Source organism: Loxodonta africana, chromosome 11 (genome assembly GCF_030014295.1).
Source record: "Loxodonta africana isolate mLoxAfr1 chromosome 11, mLoxAfr1.hap2, whole genome shotgun sequence".
NCBI classification, from domain to species: domain Eukaryota; kingdom Metazoa; phylum Chordata; class Mammalia; order Proboscidea; family Elephantidae; genus Loxodonta; species Loxodonta africana.
This window is the reverse complement of record NC_087352.1, coordinates 100,268,220-100,289,375: the sequence shown is the minus strand read 5'-3', so window position 1 is coordinate 100,289,375 and position 21,156 is coordinate 100,268,220. Positions and strand designations below refer to the sequence as shown.

The window sequence follows — 21,156 nt, the reverse complement described above, 5'->3', positions numbered from 1 at the left end:
TCCATACACTTCCTTATGAGATGGCTGAAACAGCGCCATGAGGTCGATAAGATGACAGCATAGCTCAGGCGCATGCACACGTGCGCACACACACACACCCCTGTACTTTGACCTGTAGGAGGAGTTGTACACTAAGTTCATAGTGGTTCCCCTGTTGTTGTGTGCCATCAAGTTGACTCCAAGTCATAGTGACCCTTTATGACAGAATAGAACTGCCGCACAGGGTTTCCTAGGGTGTAATCTTTACAGGAGCAGATCGCCAGGTCTTTTCTCCCATAGGGCCACTGGTAGGTTTGAACTGGCAGTCTTTTGGTTAGCAGCAGAGTGCTTAACCATTGAGTTGCTAGGGTTCCTTGTGGTTCCTCTAACCTACACAAAACCATTGTCATCTAGTCAGTTCTGACTCATAGCAACCCTACAGGACAGAGTAGAACTACCCCATAGAGTTTCTAAGGAGTGCCTGGCAGATTTGAACTGCCGACCTTTTGGTTAGCAGCTGTAGCACTTAACCACTATGCCACCAGGGTTTCCACAGTTCCCCTACCCACTTCTAAATCTCACCCTTGATCTCAATTTCTCAGAATTTTAACCAGAAGTTCCACAATCAGGGTGCCTAGTTACTGGATTCGGTAATCTTTCACATCTCAGTGAAAGAAGTTCACATAGACTCACTTTATAGAGATCTAATAATGAGATAATTGGTTTAAGAATAGCAGCTAATCTTTTACTACCTTGCATATAAAGATTCACTAGAAATAGCACTACTAGGTATAGTACTATGGCTTTAAAAAGCATATATTGAGCTCATATAAAATTAATTTTATTAAAAAAATTTTTAAAAAGATAACCGCTGAAAACTGAACACAGCAGCATGGTTTCTCATTTTTTAAAAAGTATTTAAATGAAATACCATTAATGTTAAATGCCATAAGATCCTAATATATACACACATACATAAAATATACATGCATACATACATATGTACTCATTTCAACAATGCTAACATTTTAAGAAGTTTTGAAACACTGTTTAAAATGTTAGGGGGCATAACCTAGGACCAAACCAAAGAAAACCAAACCCAGTGCCGTCGAGTTGATTCCGACTCATAAACTAGGAAAGCACCCCACGATTTCAACATACCTTTTGTGGCCACTTGGACGCAGTCTATTTTGGTTTCCTGTGTCAAATAAAGAGGGAAAAATCATTATTCGTGTTGTTTTTAAAACAAAGAAACATATCTGTACTCTATTCAAATAACGCCCAAGGAAGATCTCTCTGTCCAGGTGTTTACGTCACACAGCCGTTACTCCTGGAACCACATTCAGATACTAGCTCTGGGTTCAGTTCCAGTGGTGTTGGTCATTGCTGGACCAGACTGGGGAGCTAGACACAGACGTCTCTGCTCCAGAGCACCTGACCTCCTGCTCCAGCCTCTTACTCTCCCTCTGTGCAGACACCACAGAAGGACCCCACATCCCAGATTCCCCCTTTTCATTGGCAAAAGTAAAGTCACCCATGACACCTAGTCTCATGCTGTGAAGGAGGGAGGAATCCATTGAGGAATCTGGAAAAAACTTTCCCTTCTGTCTAAAGAGACTCTAAAATCTTATCAGCATGTCCTAGGTTAGTGTGAACAGGAAAAAGAAACACTTCTGAAAGGACTCAATGATAGTTTTTATTTTGTTTCCATTTTATCTTTCTCGAACTTTTACGAGAAGAAAAAGAAGATAACTAATTTAGTCACAGCTTTAAAAAAAATAGGAAGCATAAATTCTTGTGGAACCAAGGAAATGGGAAAGACTACGCTGAAAAGACAGATGTTATGAATCTCACAAAATTTTAGATGAGCTGAATATATGTGTTGCTGCTATACTATCTTCCTGTAAAATAGTAAGCTAAGCAGAATTACTAGCCAAACTTTTGGTAATGAGTAAAAACCGAAAATAAAAGCCATCATGTTGGCAATATATTCTTCCTGCAAAAACAAAACAAAAAAAACTGTATGTATTTATCTTTCCATAAATTTCCTTATATGAAAATAATTCTAAAAATGGAAAAAAAAAGCCGTTTGCAAGTAAAAACACACAGAAGCATGACTTCATTTCTTACTATTTTATTTAATCTGTGATCACATTAGTAACCCTAAATAGTCTAAGTAAGCAGCCATCTAAAAAACTTACCCCATTGGCTCTACTGGCAGCTTGGAAATAAATTCTGTAGCTTTTGTGGGGGAGGAGAGGTGTGTTCCAGTACCCACTGTAGGTCTTGTTATCGCCAATGGTAAAAGGCTGAGCAGCTTGGAGGCTGTTTGCTGGAAATTCTGCAGCAAAGTAGTACTGTGAGTTCAGTAGCGAAGCATTTTGGAAGTGAATTGGCACTGGGTAGCACTTTAATATTTCTGTTGTCTTTTTAGTTCTTCGAGGACGTTCTTCCTCAACAACTATTTGATAGACACTAGAAAGAAAAAAAAAAAAGAGTGTATCAGTGATGTACTGCCCTGAATTATCTCGTGGTAACTGAGCTGACCCAGTCTGTGTTCAGCGCAACCACAGGACATCCAAAATAGGGAATTCGCTGAATTCGCATAGTGAGTCAACAGGGAGCGCTTCATACATAACGGACACTCGGTCAACACTTGCTAAACCAGAGGGAGGGAAGGTGCTTCATGTTCTTCCACGGAGCTCTCTCAGCCAAAATAATACAACTTCTTGACGGAACAAAATTCACCATCGTTAAAAATCTGCATATGGCAATCTCTGCAGTTTATGTGATCACGACACTTTAAAATAATGCTTTTTCTCACATGTAATTAAAGATGAATTTGCAGAAAATTAACCCAGTTTACCTGATAAATGAAACTGTATTGAATGTATTATTTTTCTTCAGTGGCATCTACATGAACACACGGAATTACTCATGGTGCCTGGGCTGTGAGCAGAAAGGACCGGGACACTGCTGTCTCAGGGCTGCCGAGTTTCTGTGTGGGGGGATGAAACCTTCTGGAAATGGATAGTGGGTGGCTGCAGCGTGCTGAAGGTCATGGATGTCACTGAACTGTGCACTTAAAAGGGTTAAAATGGCAGATGCTTTGTTATATATACTTTACCACAGTAAAGTTATTTTAAAATCAAACAGCATGAGCAACACGTGACACTTTGCCTTGACGTGCCTGGTGGGTGTGTGTGTGTGTGTGTGTGTTTGTGTGACGGTCAGGGGCATGGGTACCGACCTTGGGGTTGCAGGCTCTAGGTTCTAACCTCAGCTCTGCTAGTTTCTTTGTGTCTTATTTTTTCCTATGAAAAGACAGAATTACACAGATCTCTATTTTTTTTCTAAGGTGCATTTTAGAGCTTTGATATCCAGTATTTTTACTCAACATCCAAATACTGTTGTCAAAAAAGATGTATAAATCATAAAAAAAATTGCTTGCTTTGCAAAAGAATTTGTCATTTAATAGAATAATTTTTAACACTGGCTTCTTTCAAACAGTCAGCTTTTCCAGTTCATTTACTATATGACATGATTTTCAACATTTCAATTTAAAAACAACTTCTGGGAAGCCAACATATTAGAAAAAGTGGAAAAATAAAAATACACGTGAAGAAAACAAACTTGCTGAAATTATTCCATATAGGAAGTGCTAGCAAAATGTCATTTTTGTTTTAGGTTATTGGGTATTCATTGACAGAAAAGGAAACATCTCTGTAACAGCAGAGATGACAACCGATGAAGGAAATCATGTCTTAAGGCAGCGTTTTAATGTCTGTATCTAAGACAAACATTTTGAATATATAGGCATGGTATTTTTATTTGGACTATCTCTTCTGGAACTTCATCAGTTTCTGGAATGGCTGAGAATACACAGCGTGGACCAAATAAGAAGGCTTCCTCAATGTTTTCACCCATCCCCTTCATACTTCCCCAGGTGAAAAAATAACAGCGAAGGCAACAGCGCTAACACTGGCAGCAGCTGACAGCCACTGAGGACACACTACACGCCGGCCAGGTGTCTAGCACCTGTAGGGCTTATTTTCCCATTTGACTGATGAGAAAACCAAGTGTCAGAGGTGATGCACCCATTCTACCCAAGGGTACGGGTAACCAAGTGGCAGAAGAGACCAGACTCAGACCGTGGTCTGACCCTAGAGCTAGTTCTCCTGATCTCCGGACAGAAATTCCCAGCTGAGGCACTGACGTGCAACATCTACCCCGATGGACTGGCAGTTGCCCCTGCAGACACAGCTGACACACAAGTCAGTCTCTGTTCACTTTTCACATCCACTTATTTTGAGTACTGGGTAAAGATTCTTTCTCTTTTGTCATGTAACAGGATCTATAGATGGTCATTATGCCTTTGACATCTATTACTTCCTCTACCTTATCTGGCATTGATGACTTCCAGGGCATTCCCCTAGATTCCGCAGTGACTTCCGTATCTGACTGGTGTCTTCCTCAACTCCCATTTCCTCCAGGAACCTCTTCACTAAGAGTGCTGAGGACCTTGGTCGCTCTCCCCTCTTTCAACCTGCTAGGCACTCCCTCCTGATTGTATTTAAGCTAGGCAAAAATTAGCACAGGAGTTTCCATCTAAAGATCTTTATTTCTTCTACCAAAACACCTTTTCCTCTGTTCCTTTAATCTGCCCTATTTAAGTGCTGTTTTCCCCAACACACTGGAATATTCTGTCACTCAGATGATGACCCTATCGGGTAAAGGACCGAGACTCTATCGTGAGCCCTCTCCTAGGGGCTATCTGCACCCCCACTTTGAAGCATTCTCGCTATGCTCCGGACCAGCACAAACATGTGTTCTGTCAGCTGTGCCTTTTATCTTTGTTTTTAAAAATCTTGTATGATTTAGTCACTTTTGTGTCTCTCAACCCCTAGAATGAAGTGGGGCATGAAATAACAAATATCTGAAAGCGTAATACAATCCAGAAGGAATTTCTCCTGTGTTTGGGGATGAGTTATACACATTATATGTGGTACTAGTACAGAAATGGACTGACACTCACAAGAAGGCTTTGCTTCAAATGAAGATTAATATTTAATTTGTTTTATATTCATTTCTTGTATACTCAAGAGATAAAAGAGGAAGAAATTACCAGGGAATGGTTTGGTGATAAGGGAGGCTGGCTGGATTTTAAGTTTACCCTGGATAACTCACAAGTAAATAATCTTGGGGAATCAAAGCTATGTCTCTACGTTCTCTGCCTTCCCCTCTGTCACCGCCACCTCTCCCTAGTCACCCTCTCTCCCTCAGTCTCGCTAGCATGTGTGTTGTGGGAATATGTTCACTCATTTGTTAATTCAACAACTATTTCTTATGTGTCTCCTATGTGCTAGGCACTGCCTTACTTTAAGTTGAATAATAGAGTAGAAAGCTTGGCATTCCTAATGAAACAAAATTTTGTTTTGTAATGTAAATACCATTTAAATGAATATGGCATGGAAAAAAAGGAATTTTTTTCCAAGTAGCAATTTTATAAATATTAGACAAAAATTTGAGAATTAAATAATCACTTAATGGGCTTTCATTTTAGCCAGCTGCTATTAGTTATATCATACACTGTACTCCAGATATATTACTTTTTAAATAGCTACCATCTACTCATCTGTAGATCTATTAGAGGAAGAACTAAGTTGACTAGAGCAATTTCAAATCCAAAATGTCTTTTCATCCTTGCTCCACAAGACAAATTAGATTTCTAGCATCCAGACCTCAAATCTATTTGCTCTTTAATAATTTAAGCACTGAAAGGTCATGCAGCTCTTTTCTGTTCCCCTTTATCAAAGTCCAAGTGCTAATGAAAAATAGCTAAATCCTGTCTGCTATCCAATGCCACATACCGCTGTCTCCCTGATAGAAATTAACACATTATTAGCACCTAGGTCACCAGGACCTTGACAGAACTTTATAGCTGACATGTTTTTCACTTGTACAAATAACATCATTTCACTAATGAATTTCATAAAATCTCTCTAACCACAATTATAAGTCTCAGAACTAGCCTTGAAAATCTCACTGTTAGAATGGTTTCTCTAAAAAAGACGATTAAGAAAAGCAAATTTTCAGGGATAGGAAATCAATCTGGAGTTTCTAGCTCAGTGAGCTGAATTAAAATCCTGTCACCCCTTTAAAGGTTTACTCACGTTCTCTGTTTATTAAAGCTGTGCCATCATTACTTTGGAATTAAATTAACATAAAATCTTCCTATGGCATTTGCAATATTAAGGAACCGTCCACACTGAAAGTATGATGTCACTCTATCAGAACTTCCTTACGGAATGGAATGGAGTTTAAAGTGCAATTTATGCTAGGTTTTCCTACAACAAAGCTCTAAGGCTTTCACGAGGAGAAGAGGAAATCTGTACTTATATAGACTAGCACACGGAGTACAGGCCAGAAAAGAACACCTATCGAACATCTTCCATGTACTTTTTCAAACTTGGAAGTTTGAATGTGATAAAATGTTTTCAGTCTTTTCTAATTTTGAGGACTTTGAAAGGAAAAACCTGCTGCAGATTTGCAATTGACTTGAAAATTTTTGTTCTAATTCATTTCAGGATTAAACTCTTAGTTGTAAGTCCATTTTTATTACCCACTTACTGTATTTCTCATCAGAATACAGTGTTAGAGGGTTATTCAACTGGTCCGCAGAAGGTGGGGACAATGAGGAAAGGAGGGACAGAAAAGTAATGATCCATTTCACTGCTGCTTTTTCTAATCCTTTAAAGTAGGTACTTCTGATCACTTCAAGGACTTAGAATAATACTATCCATCTCCTAGTACCTAACAGTGGCTTTTAAAGGAGACCTGGTAGTGCAGTGCTTCAGTACCCAGTTGCTAACTGAAAGGTCAGTGGTTCGAACCCACCACCCTGCTCCATGGGAGAAAGATGTGGCAGTCTGCTTCCATGAAGATTTCAGCCTTGGAAGCCCTATGGGGCAGTTCTACCCTATCCTATAGGGTCTCCATGAGTTGGAATCGACTTGACGGAAGTGGGTTTGGTTTTCTGGTTTAACAATGACTTTTAACTTGATCTGCAATTTTGGTACAAAATCATCAATTCTATATATATGAAAAAGAATAGTAACTAATATTTGTATGTTTTTGAAGACAGATTATTTTAGGGGTGGGAGAAAAATAAAAACATGAATTATACCCAGAGCATAAACAAAATAGACTTATAATTAGGAAGGTTCAGTGCCATGCTACTGTATCTTCAGCAACAATACAGAATTTATATTCTTCCTAGTCTTTGTTCAGACGCACCTAAATCTGTCAGCATTCTGTACTGAAATGACACCTTAGTACTCTGAAACAAACTGGTAAAATTGAACTAAGTTTTAAAAGTATTGTTACCAGTTTAAAATCAGAAAAACAAAGAATTCAATGTTTGTGTTCATGGTTAAGCTTACTTAGAGTGTGTAACATCTGGCTGAAAGCAGTTGGCCTAACACAGTCCTGTTCATTACATTATAGATGAAAACTGATCCTAACCAATCTCATACAGACAGTGGGCACTGGGTAACAGGCTGCACAGCGTAAACAGGTCTGTGGGGCGGAATATTATATGTCAGCAACTTTAATTTCTCTTTGTCCTACTCTGATCTAGACAAGATCAGCCATAAATTGCTTTGGGATATTTGCTGGACACCACAAATATATTTCATGTTCTCTCAGCCACAACTCATTACAAGGAGCTTGCCTGGCATCAATAAGTCACTATTGACGTGTATGTGTGTGTGTGTGTGTGCACGTTGTATATGCACTTGTAGTTCAACACCCTGCTGCTCTGCTAGATAGTGATAAAATCTGATATAATAAAATATTAATTGCAGCTGAAAGGCTAGGTGAGAAATATGAACTCAGTTGTAGTCTCATATTGTGAACAAAGGGCAGGGTGAAAAAATCCTTTAGTTATGGAAGTTTGGGATAATAAAAGAACAGCTAGAGCACTAGACTCAGGCTGAGAGGCTCTGTAAAGGCCACCTGTTATGAGTCTTCTCAACAGGCACTGGATTTCAATAAATCAGTCCCAGATGGAACATCTTTAAGAGCAATCTCTTCCCCTTTTAATAAGTGAAGACATTTTCCTTCGCGTATTTTATTTCACTTAAGTTTGTCACAATTTAATCATCACAATTTTCTTAACAAACAAATGACTCTAAAATTGTCAGTCAAGATCAGCTACTGTTACTAGCATATGTTCTCTTGAACAGTCCTAGTGGTTTGAATAGAAATACAATGCTATCAAAGCCACAATGAGTATCTTTGATCCTGTGTGTTTATACTAATCTCGATTCAGGTGAACTGGAATGCAGAAGCCATCATCAAAGGACAGCAGGTGTACCCAGATGGGGACTGTTGAGAGGACACTGAACTGGGAGACATGAGAGGCCACTGCTTCCGGCTTTGCCCCTAAGTCAAAATCAAAGGCTGACCACTAAGGTCCTTTCAAGCTCTAATATTTTAAGATTCTAGGCACAAGATTAGGCAAAGTTGTGACATCAACAAATGAGAAGAAAACGTGTCCGCCATCCTTTCTTTCTCCAAGTATCTATCAAGCACCAGGCTCTGAGCCAGGGACAGGGAAGAACAAAAAGAAGAATTAAGCACAGATTCAAGAACAGAAACCCAGTCTAAGGATGTTAGAAGCAGGCCATGCGGACAATGACAAGGACATGATAAGGGCGTGTGCAGAGTATAGGGAGGCCCAAGGTAGGCATGTCAGTCTATATCAAAATCTGTTTAGTGTCTGTTACATTAAGGGCCCTATAGGGCCGCTATGAGTTGGAATCGACTCGACGGCACTGGGTTCTGGGTACATTGAGGGCACCTGGTCCGGACCAAGTGTCCAGACATTCTCACCTGCCAAGAACACCTAAACACTGCTCCTGCACTCCTACAGCCACCAACATTTCCCCCAAATTAAAAACAGAACAGTTGCAACAGTCAAACAAAAAAGACAAACGTCTTTAGGTTCCCAAGTGCTCTGACTGTTCCAGTGTCTTCTGCACATAAAATGCACCAACGTTCCAAGTGGGTTTCCATCACACCCACTACAGGCTGCTGCCACCATCTGCCTGCATCTGCTGCAAAGGAACCACAAGGACCTTGTCAACAGGCAGGCCCCCCGAGGTAAGAAGTCTTTGTGGCTCCTGACACTCCAGATTATGGCAGGGTTGGCCTCACTTGGTTCCCTTACTGCTTGGCTCCTGGCAGAACCACACTCAGGCAAGAAAACAGGGCTGATTATCCTGACTCCCATGGCCACCTACAGGAGGCTTAGGAACAAGAAGGGAGGCATCTCTGCTCTCTGAGGCTGGGAGTAGAGGAAGCCTGCAGATACCAGACACACATAGGCTTGGTCTGTGCCTTCCTCTGAACTAAAACAAACCAACAAACAAAAACAAAAAAATCCAAAACAGTTGCTGTCGAGTTGACTCCAACTCGTGGAGATTTCATGTGTGTCAGAGTAGAACTGTGCTCCATAGGATTTTCAGTGGATGACTTTTTTAGAAGCAGATTGCCAGACCTTTCCTCTGAGGTGCCTCTTGGTGGACTTGAACCTCCAACCTTTGGTTAGCAGCCAAGTGTGTTAACCATTTGCACTACCTAGGGACTCAACACTTCCCTCTATCCATACCAACCAAATCCATTGCTTTTCAAAAGGTTTAAGAAAGCACTGTGACAAAGGAGCATTTAGTCCAAAAGGTTTAAGAGTTTCCTGCAGCTCACATTTCTTCAATAAATATGAGGGAAAAATTAAAACACTGCTTATAAGAATTAAAAAAACAAAAAAAAAACCTGTTATTTACCTTCTTGATTCTCTGGAGACTATTAAAAACGGAGACAGGAAAAAACAGACAAACCTACCTAACAACAAGAAAAGACAGATTAATTTCACTGAAACATTCCACTCCTCTGTAAAACCATTTTGTTTAGCCCCGGTTCTTCCTGCACACGAATTTACACTGCTAAACATTTAGCAGGTTGGGGTGGAAGTTGGCTTGTCAACAAAACAAAACACAGTCTTAGCTTAAAAATAATAATGATGGAATAGTAAAATAACAACAAAAACCCTTGTCTAAGAATTAAATAATAGGGATTAACTCCAAAGATTTCTCCAAATGCAAAAAAAAACCCAAAGGTGTAATATATTTTCTCAATACTTGCAAAGACAATGAAGAGGGGATATTAATTTGCAGGAATCATGCTGGTTGCAAAGGCAGTCTGCAGGGAAGGGTATGGAGTTGGTGAGAGCAGGCAGAGCTCCCGGGAGGAGGCAGGTTCGGGAGGTGGCCTTGCGGCCAGAGCTCAGGACCCAGCATGACATGGAAAGCATGCAGCCTTCTCAAACAGTGGGGGTGATGTCATCTAATTGGAAAGATCACCCTGGACGATTAGAAATGATGCTGTCAAGGATCAAGCTTGGGGCCCACGCATCATACCTGCTCAACCAAAATAGCTTTATTGTTTTTACTCTATTACTACAATTAGTGTTCCTCTATCCCAATCAGCTCAGAAGAAGTAAAGGTTCTGGAAGGATTGCACTCGGATGCAGGAATTTCCCCAGGATAGGGATAGAATAAAAGGGGTCACCATGTTATCTACTAGTTCTTACTATCATTATTACTATCACTAAAGGCAAGAATACCATCAGCACTAACCAAGGCTTCACACTGACTGATAACACTTGTATTACATGCTCTCCTGAGTGCTTTGCTAACACATCACTCATTCTCCCAGCTCCTAGCGGCCGTTTGAGGTAGGTTTTATTAACCACATCTAATAAATGGGGAAAATAAAATTCAGAAAAGTTACATAACTTGTCCAAGGTTACAAGGCAGGTAACACCTAAGATTGAAGCTCAGAGTCTTCAAACTCCATGCTGTGGGTCCATTTTACATGGTTCCTGACACCTTTGCACCTTCCTTCCCAGAAAAGAGCTGCTGTTACATACTACTTCCACCAGCAAGGCCTGGCCTTATTGCTACAATGAACTGACAAAACAAAAGGTCTTCTAAAACTTTGATAGTTTTACAGGACATTTAAAGGGCAAAAATGATTAGAAACCATAAACATCTTACTGAAAATGAGGCATAAAAGCTATTCTGAGTAGCAGTATAGTCAGCATGTTTGTTAAGCAAATGACAATATTGCAGTTTTACCCTTTTTTAGCATTTTAGTTTACAAAGAACTTTGACATATATTAATCTTTATGACAATTCTATGAGACAGGCAGGAGAAGTATTCAATGTCAACTTTACCGTCTTAGTCATCTAGTGCTGCTATAACAGAAATACCACAAGTGGATGGCTTTAACAAAGAGGCATTCATTCTCTCCCAGTCTAGTAGACCGCAAGTCCAAATTCAGAGCATCAGCTCCAGGGGAAGACCTTTTCTCTCTGTCAGCTCTGGAGGAAGTTCCTTGTCATCAATCTTCTCCTGGTCTAGGAGCTTCTCCGTGAAGGAACCCTGGGTCCAAAGGACATGCTCGCTCCTGGTGCTGCTTTCTTGGAGGTATGGGGCCTCCCCGTCTCTTTGCTTGTTTCTCTCTTTTATATCTCAAAAGAGATTGGCTTAAGACACAACCTAATCTTGTAGATCTCACCAATATAACTGCCGATAACCCATCTCATTAATGTCACAGTGACAGGATTCATAACATATAAGGAAATTACATTGGATGACAAAATGTTGGACAATCACACAATACAAAGAATTGTGGCCTAGCCAAGCTGACAGGTATTTTGGGAGGGCAGTCATACAGTTAGCGGTGGCACGGCATGGGCATAACTCCAAGTCTTCCGAGTCCACATCAGGTGTGCTCTAAGGTGTGGTATCCGAGGTAGTCTTTCTCAACGAATCTTCTCCTTAAAAAAAATGCTAACAGATTGGATCAAGGGTAAAGGTAGGATGTTCTTTTATGCTTCTGTGGTATCTTGAAGGGCAGTGGTATTTAACTTTAATTTAGGGATACAAATATAAATTAATAACCCTACTTGTTCCTGACTAGAAAAAATGAAGTATCAGGCCTTTAGCTTCTTACCTACAGGAGCCCTGCTGGCACAGCTGTTAAGTGCTCAGTGGCTAACCAAAAGGTCTGCAGTTCAAACCCACCAGCTGCTCTGTGGGAGAAAGATGTGGCAGTCTGCTTCCATAAAGATTTACAGCCTTGGAAACCCTATGGGGCAGTTCTACTCTGCCCTACAGGGCTGCTATGAGTTAGAATAGACTCAGTAGCAATGAGTTCCGGTTTTTTGGTTTCTTACCTACAGAAGTTTTAGGTGATAATTACTTCTGCTTGGAAGAAAAAGGTAATGTTCAATTCAATGAACATTTACTGCACACTTAATTAGGTTTGAGGTACTGAATGATATTCAGAAACTAAATTATGAATATAATTTTGTGATCAGTTTGCATTTCCTATTACATTTACATACATTTTCCATAATGATTAACCTAGGAAAATGCTCAATTTCAGCATTAAATACATAAATCCAACTAATACTCCTGAATCTGGTCAAGCCTCAATTACTGTGTGCAGTTTTAATTTTATTTACTAAGATGACCACTGTTTACATCTCTTTAACTTCTCTTATCCTAGGCCTTTGCCTGCTGCTCCTCTACTTGGTGGACCTATACCCAACCTTCATCCCCCTGACTGGGTCACTCCTTACTTATCCTTCAGGTTTCAGCTGAAATATCACATTCTCAGCAAGACACTCCCTGGGTCTCTTGCTGAGATTCCATCCTTCTGTTATGTGCTCTTAGAGTACTCTGAAGTTCCTATACAGTGTTTGCCACAATCCTTGCAGAGACTTAGTGTAATAGGTGTTCAATAGATAATGGGTGAACGAATGAAGGCTGTATGAATGAGCAACAGATCAACCCTACACTTCCCTGTGACACTTTTCAAAGAACAAGCATTTTAACTAGATACTAATGACTGGAGGGAGCTCTTATCACTTCTCATGAGCAGAAAATAACCATACTGACACTGGGCGGGAAAACATTTAGTAGGTAAAAGTAGAAAACTGGGACATAGTTGGATAACAACTCAAAAGTGAATCAAAGATATGGAATAAACAAGCATAACTCCCTAATCTTTCTGTTGCCTAACAGGTTGAAGAATTGAGTATTAATTTAAGTAGCTGGAAGTTAAATACAAGTAACCATCACAGGCATAATAATATACTTAAAATCATTCTGGATGACACAGAAGACATATGCCAGGATTTCTATGTGCTTTAGTGTTCTCATATCATGCAATTATAACGCATACTTTGTTCATAATTAGTGGTAAATAACATGTCCTGCTGAAGAGAAGGCCATAAAGCAAGCTTACTGTATGGGTAACCAAAACCCACCCAGTGCCGTCGAGTCGATTCCGACTCATAGTGACCCTACAGGACAGAGTAGAACTGCCCCATAGAGTCTCCAAGGAGCGCCTGGTGGATTCGAACTGCTGACCTTTTGGTTAGCAGCCGTAGCATTTAACCCCTATGCTACCAGGGTATGCCCCCCAAAAGATGGGCTTAATGAGCACTGTAACGTGTAGAAGTAGCTGGGTCCTCTCTTCAGCTCCGAAAGCCTGTGACTCTGAGAGGATACTTGGTCACTTTCACCACCTGCCCTTCACCAGCCTCTTAGAAGTTGCAATCTTTTCTCACATATATATGCGATTTTAACACTTTAAAAAGTGAAGGTGAGGCATCTATGGGCAATTCAGCTAGCCTCTATCAAAATTTCCAGGATCCTCACTCACAGAGGCTATCAGTCTTAACCGGGAATCCTCTAGAAATTCATCCCTCACACTCCCTGGAATCAATAGTTGTGATTAACAATGCCTGAGAGCAAACGGCATGACAGCTTTGAGGTTCGTAACTGTGGTAATACGTTGTTCAATTCCAGTCATTTGCAACCTTCTGGTACCCTAGGTTTATAACTGAAGTCACGTCTAATTTATCCCACCATTAACATTTACAGATAGTCCAGGTGAAGGAGGGAAAGAAACAGCTTTCTACACTGTTATGGGAAAATGAGATGCAATCTGATGTATACCCCATCCACCCTGAGGAATGGCTTTGGGCTGTTGGTCAGTATGGTGGGGGACACACAGCATACTCTACTCTCACATCTAAGGAGCCGGTCATGTGTAATGTATGGCTTCTGCTGTAAATCACACTCAAGGGCTTTCATGTCATCTGTATTTCCAATCTCAGACATTTATCTTTTCAAAGACAAGAATGGGTTTCTTTCGGGATAACAGGAGTGAAAAATAGTATGATCAAAAACTTGGTCTTCCCTGGCCCCAGTCAGAATTAAGCATGCCAGTAGCATCCCTTTGGAGCTGAGAGAAGCATTTCACACTCTGGTTTGTGATAAACAAAGACCCTGAAGCATTTTTGGGTTGCAGCATTCAGTCAGTAGCGGTAACGTACACACCTTAAGACATAAAATCATCATTTTGAAAGCCGCTAGCATAGCCAGGTTCAGCGCAAAAGGTAGTGTAGTTAGAAGAAGTAAAGAAAGAAAAAAGAGGAAGGCCCAGAAGGTACTTGTAAAGAAGTGGAAAAAGAAGAAAAATTATCTTCCTTTTTTTTTTCCTTCTTTTTCCAGAAGAGAGACTAATAATGGCCACAAGTTTGTGCTGCTCACATAAAATTGGGATTTAAAAATATTCATACAAATAATGATTTCCAATAAAATTATCATTCATTGCTAAGCTAGCTTTTCAATTTCTAGTGTTCTAGCATTTTATGTAGTTTTAAACGGTGATACTGTCAGCAGTTGCTTTGATTAACACATTTTTCCTTCTTCTAAAAAGGACTAGGAAACCATATATTCGATAAGAATCTAATAACAAAAATATATATAAAAACTTTGACAATTTAACAACAAAAAGACAAACACTCATAAAATGGGCAAAGGACATGAATAGACATTTCACCAAAGAGGACATTCAAATGGCCACCAAACACATGAAAAGATGTTTTGGAAATATGATGAACCTAAAGCTCAGAGATGTAAAGAAATTTGAAATGGTCACACAGTTAGTCAGAGAGAGAGGTGGGATTTGAAAGTAGGTTTATCCAATGCCAAGAAATGTTCTTTCCCTATATCATGGTGTTGGTTTTTAAAATTTAGGCCCACAGTTTATGTGACGTATAAAGAATTATCATTTGAATATTAGACTATTTACTTCCTTAGAATATGCCTCAGGGGAAAGATGAGCCCGCCTGCCTAGAAGGCTATGCACAACACCTGAGACTAGCTTGCATTTTAGACCATAATGATCTTGATTATTAATTATTGACAGATCAAGTAGTTCATTATTAACTTACGGGAATGCATTGTTTAGATTTAGAAATGATACACTGATTTCGGCTAACTTAAAGCTACATTTAAATTTGTATTGCAGAATCTTTGCATCTTCAGGTAAATTGCTTGTGAGGTTTTACACTACTGAAAATACAATAAAAAAGTAACTTTTTATGAATAAGTAATACAAATATTTTCAAATCACTTATTTAACTGGACCCTCTAAGCAAGGATTAAACTCCTGGACAAACCATTCTGATTACAAAGACAAATTTTAGAATCTGGGGGGTAAATTCTAACATAACCAATCCTAACAACTTAATGGTCATAAATTGGCACTTGAACTACAATGTCTTTCTTTTAAGAAAGTGAATTGAGAATTAGCTTCATAAAGGGTGAGTATTACATTAAGCTGTGTTGAGCCATGAGAGCAACATTTCCCACTGGCTGTCCTATAAAGATTAACTATTAAAGCCTCAATTTATTTTCCATGTAAAATTATACTTTTCACGACACCAGATTTGAGTAAAATGAGGCAAACTAAAAAAGGAAAAGCTAGAGAACCAGAACTGATCCTATGAATAGAGACAACACAAACCACACACTAGTATGGTTTGAGGCGTGACACAACAACAAATGGCTGTCTGCCTCCATAGATACCAGTTCCCTGCCCATCTATCTACCATAACGCAATCCTAAAGTCACATGCTGGGAGTGTGAAAGGGTTTCATGCTCTAGAACCAATAACCAGTGAAGGCATTCTGACCTTCTTCCAAGAACCTACCAGAAAGTCTTCATTTATGAGATCATCTGCCATTTTGCAAGGCGGAGTCTGATCCTTTGGTGAAATGATGGAGAACTTCAATGTTTCCATGAGGCAGATAATAGGCCAGGAGAGGCCTGCCATGGTGCTGAGGTGTTTGGACTGAAGTCTCAGAAAAAGAAACTAGGTAGGCAGGAACCAGAAAGTGGAGATTGGGGCACAAAAAGGAAGAAGGAGCGATGGCAAAGGCAGAAGATGTATTTCAACTGTTTCATAAGTTAAACTCAGCTTGGCCCTGGTAAGATTCAGTGTTTGAAAACACACAGACACACACACACACATATGGAGCCCTGGTGATGTTCGGCTGCTAACCAAAATGTTGGCAATTTGAATCTACCAGATGATCCCTGGAAACCCTATGGGGCAGGTCTATTCTGTCCTATAAGGTGGCTGAGAGTCGGAATCAGATCAATGACATTTTTTTTTGACACACACATACATATTTCTATTTTAAAGAGCTGCGACTTTTTACAAAACCGTTCAGTGAAGCAGGAGCCCTGGTGGTGCAGTGGTTAAGAGCTCAGCTGCTATCCAAAAGGTCGACAGTTTGAATCCACTAGCCACTCTATGGAAATCCTATTGGGCAGTTCTACTCTGTCCTATAGGGTTGCTATGAATTGAAATTGACTCAACAGCAGTAGGTGGGTTTGGTTCAATGAAGTATCCGATCCTAACTCCCAGCCCAACAAAAGCACAGATAGTTTCCCAGCATCACCACCCCATTTCTCCATGCCTTTTACTGCAGAAGTCACTGCATTACGCTACACGGCTGTTTCCATGCCGACTCCTCCTTAGAATGTGGGCGTCCATACAGTTCCTAGCAGAGTTCCTAGCTTATAACAGGCCCTGAAAGGTGTGAGTTATCTGAATGCTTCAATATTGGTTTTAATCTGCTCATGTGGTAAATAAGTATGCCCTAAAGAATCAGAGTGATCTTAAAATTGCTTCAACTTTGTGGATAAAGGAAAAAGACAATTAAAAAAAAAATTTTTCCTTTATATTTAGCATTTTTTTTTTCCTTTATTCACAAGACCACAGTTCTGTTTATCAATAGAATAGATGGGGGGGGGCGGGGAGAAAAAGATGATAATGGTACTGCTACCCTGAGAGCCCCAAAAAGTCATAAATTGAGTATATTACCTAGCAGAATTGACTAGAGAGCAGTGGCCCCAATCCTGACCATCCCAGAAAGATCATGAAGGTGGACCTGACAATAGACCTGTATCACACCCCTAGGTCCATAAAATAGCTTGCTTTGAGGTACTATTCATGATTTTTTTTTCTTTCTGAAAAGTCTAATGCATTCTCAACCTACACATTCCAAGTTCTTCCTCCGAGCATTTCTTATGGCATCTCTCTTCTAATTGTTAAGCACCTTTGTGATACATCAGTTTATCTCAAAATATATCAGAAATAGATTTCATTTTCAACTGCATGTCCAGCTGTGATTTCTTAACTAGAGTTACACAGCGTTCACATACGATGGTGCTTGTATTTTGGTGAAAGAGAAATATCTGGATATTCTAAATGTTATTATATAATCATTTTAAACTGACACTAATGCCTGGAGACCTAAAACACAACCATGGTACCCAGAAGAGTACTAGGTAAAGACTTGTCCTCAGTTCTTCTTACAATGGATCCAACAGGATAATGCAATCATCCTGTGTTATTTCCCTTGTCTCAGAATGTAGATATACTCAGTAACTGAAATAATTTCCATTTGGATTCCTTCTCCTAAGTTATGATAGCTCCATTGTTATCTCTGGGGATGCCTGGAAGTCTGGTACTGACTCTGGGCCAAGATAGCGGTGAAGTAATATTTAATTATTAATAATGTGCGGTTTCAAGTTTGAACCCTCTACCTTCCCTGTTAGCATTTAAGGCCAGTTTCTTTATTAACAGCATATACCTGGTGTAACATCTTAGATACTTGGCTTCGTTATGTGGGCAGGGTAGCATAAAGGACCCAACTGGTCACTTCTGTCTCATACAATGAACTAAAATTTATCATACAAAGCTTGGTGGTTCACAATTCCGAGAGAAGATGTGTCCTGTGCAAATAAGAAAGGACTGTGGGAGTTATGCCTGGTAGTCTCTTGGGCCCCTGATGCTCACCTTCTCTCTCCTTCTCCTGCTGTACCTTCATAAGCTATAATGTACCTTTATTAAAAGTATACCATGAATGTTCTACATGGAGTCTTGTGTGCCTTTTAAAAAAAAATTTATTGTACTGTACACGAAGGAAACCCTGGTGGCGTAGTGGTTAAGTGCTACGGCTGCTAACCAAAGGGTCTGCAGTTTGAATCCACCAGGCGCTCCTTGGAAACTCTATGGGGCAGTTCTACCCTGTCCTATAGGGTCGCTATGAGTGGGAATCAACTCTGCAGCACTGGGTTTGGTTTTTTTTTGGTACACGAAGGTTTACAGAACAAACTAGTTTCTCATTAAACAGTTAGTACACATACTGTTTTGTGACATTGGTTAACAACCCCACGACACGTCAACACTCTCCCTTCTCGACCTTGGGTTCCCTTTTACCAGCTTTCCTGTCCCCTCCTATCTTCTAGTCCTTGCCCTAGGGCTGGTGTGCCCCTTCAGTCTTGTTTCGTTTTATGGGCCTGTCTAATCTTTGGCTGAAGGGTGGACCTCAGGAGTGGCTTCATTACTGAGCTAAAAGGGTGTCTGGGGCCATACTCTCGGGGTCTCTCCAGTCTCTGTCAGGCCAGTAAGTCTGGTCTTTTTTTGTGAGTTAGAATTTTGTTCTACATTTTCCTCCCACTCTGTCTGGGATCCTCTATTGTGATCCCTGTCAGAGCAGTCAGTGGTGGTAGCCAGGCACCATCTAGTTGTACTGGACTCAGTCTCGTGGAGGCCATGGTAGATGTGGTCCATTAGTCCTTTGGACTAATTTTTCCCTTGTGTCTTTAGTTTTCTTCATTGTCCCTTGCTCTTGAAGGGGTAAGACCAGTGGAATATCTTACATGGCTGCTCATAGGCTTTTAAAACCTCAGACACTACTCCCCACAGTAGAATGTAGAACATTTATTGATTACTGCTGGGGATGCAAAAATGAGTCAGACATAGTCGCTGCCTTACTCATAACTGCAATAACAAGTTAAGTGTGAATAACTTGGTTACCCCAAAGTGGGAGTGATTAGCTCTGCCTGGAAGGGGGCAGAGAAGCCAGCAGGGGGTAGGGATATCTGGCTGAGCTTTGCAGGATGAAAGGAATACCTCAGGAAGAAAAAGGGAACCAAGTCCTTGTCAGAAGTGACAGCGCGCTCAAAGGCTCCTTGCATGATGAAGGAGAAGAGAATGTTAGAAACTAAAGAAGGTGGTTAATAGACTGCGAAGCTCCAGGTCTGGGAAGGAAGTGATGGCATAAAGAATGTGGACTAAGAGGTGGGCATAGTTCAGATGGCAAATGGTACCAAAGCCCATGCCGAGGAAGCTTAGCTTCACAGTTTAAAAGTTTAAGAGGAAGAGTGATGTGACCAAATGCGTTTTTAAGAAACATAACTCTAGCAGTAATGATTTATAACAAATGCTCATGCTATGTACCATAAGGACTCTTCCCCTTGGACTTACAGAAAGGGAAACAAATGAGTGTTAAAAAGTTTTTAAAATACCTGATCATGAAGATGGCACAGGACTGGCAACGTTTCGTTCTGTTATATACAAGGTCGCCATCAAGTCGGAGTTGACCCAACGGCAACTAACAACAACTTCGTAACATCCAGCTTCTAAGCCACGATCAGCTGTATGCCAAAAACTATAATTTCTAACACAGGAAACTTTTAAAAACAAGTGCGTGATTATCTCCTGTGTTTCATTAACAATAATTATCTCTTTCCTTGCTTTTACTGTTAAAGCTTTGTTTCAGTTCCTGTCTGAGGTGATGGGTTTCCCAGACTGACTGACACTCCTATGCTGAGCCACCCTCACACAAACGCTGGGTGCCTGGGCATGGACTGAAGCCCACAAGGAGACGATACCTTATTTCCCAGACAGCTCTTGGGTCTAACCCATCATTCTTTGAAATTGAAACAATTTTTAAAAAGATAAAGTCAACTGCTTTACTGTTTTTCTTCGGTAGAATCTGAACTTGTTCTTCACCTCATTCCAAGGATATAGCATGGGTTTCTTAAGAGGACAAAGAGCTGGATAATGAGGAAAATGCACCCTTAATATAGCTTTGATCTTCTGTCTAATTTGTTTACAAAAGAATATTTGATGAGTAGCTTGAATCAACCAGGAAATATTAGAAGTTAACAATGAGGTTTTGATAACTGTACATGTTTTTCTAGTTAACTACATAAGGCAATGCCGCATAAGGAAAATGACAGAGAAGAGTAAAAGCAAACAGCAGACGTTTGTGAAGTCTACCGCGATAATGAAGTCTTGGCAAAATCAACGTAATAAAAATTTGGAATTCCTGTATAAAAATAAACTCCTGATTTATACATGAAACTATAGTTGTTCTATAAGTCTTTCTTCTTTAATTAGAAATATTTTGGATGAATAAAACATTTATGCTTGCCTTTTACTAACATAGTATTTCCTCCTCATTTAAACCTTATGAAGGCCTACAATAAAAAAAATATGTCCTTAAAAAAAGGAAGGCAAACATCTCTTCCATTCCTTATACCTCTATCTCCTACCTATTCATAACACAGCAATGTTCTTATTACTATTAAGATTGTTGCTCTGATTCTCAGCAACAGAAACTGTTTATAAGTTGCTTTTTATAGATAACTGTTAAGGAAGCATTCGACTGTGAGGACAAACAGCATAATCAGTTACCATTCTATCAACAAAAAAATTCACAACAAAAAATAATTCGATCATGAAAGAGATATACAGCTATAATAGATGTTTTCTCCACTAAGTAGTTTTTTTCCAAATGGATAAATCAAAGAATGAGTACTTAAAATGGTTCTCTATTAAAATTTCACTGAAATGAATAGCAGAACATTTAGCTAACATATTCGAGCACT

General features: G+C 39.9%; 1 protein-coding gene across 3 annotated transcripts in view; it reads right to left on the bottom strand.

The window, feature by feature from the left end:
* Positions 1-21,156, bottom strand: part of PTPRM (protein tyrosine phosphatase receptor type M) — a 943,724-nt gene that overhangs the window by 317,792 nt on the left and 604,776 nt on the right. For all 3 annotated transcript variants that reach the window (XM_064294704.1, XM_064294702.1, XM_064294703.1), the window contains exons 12-13: positions 2,181-2,454; positions 1,141-1,177 (exon numbers count right to left, since the gene is read on the bottom strand). In XM_064294704.1, the coding sequence (XP_064150774.1) occupies positions 1,141-1,177; positions 2,181-2,454 (311 nt within the window). The remainder of the gene's footprint in view (positions 1-1,140; positions 1,178-2,180; positions 2,455-21,156) is intronic.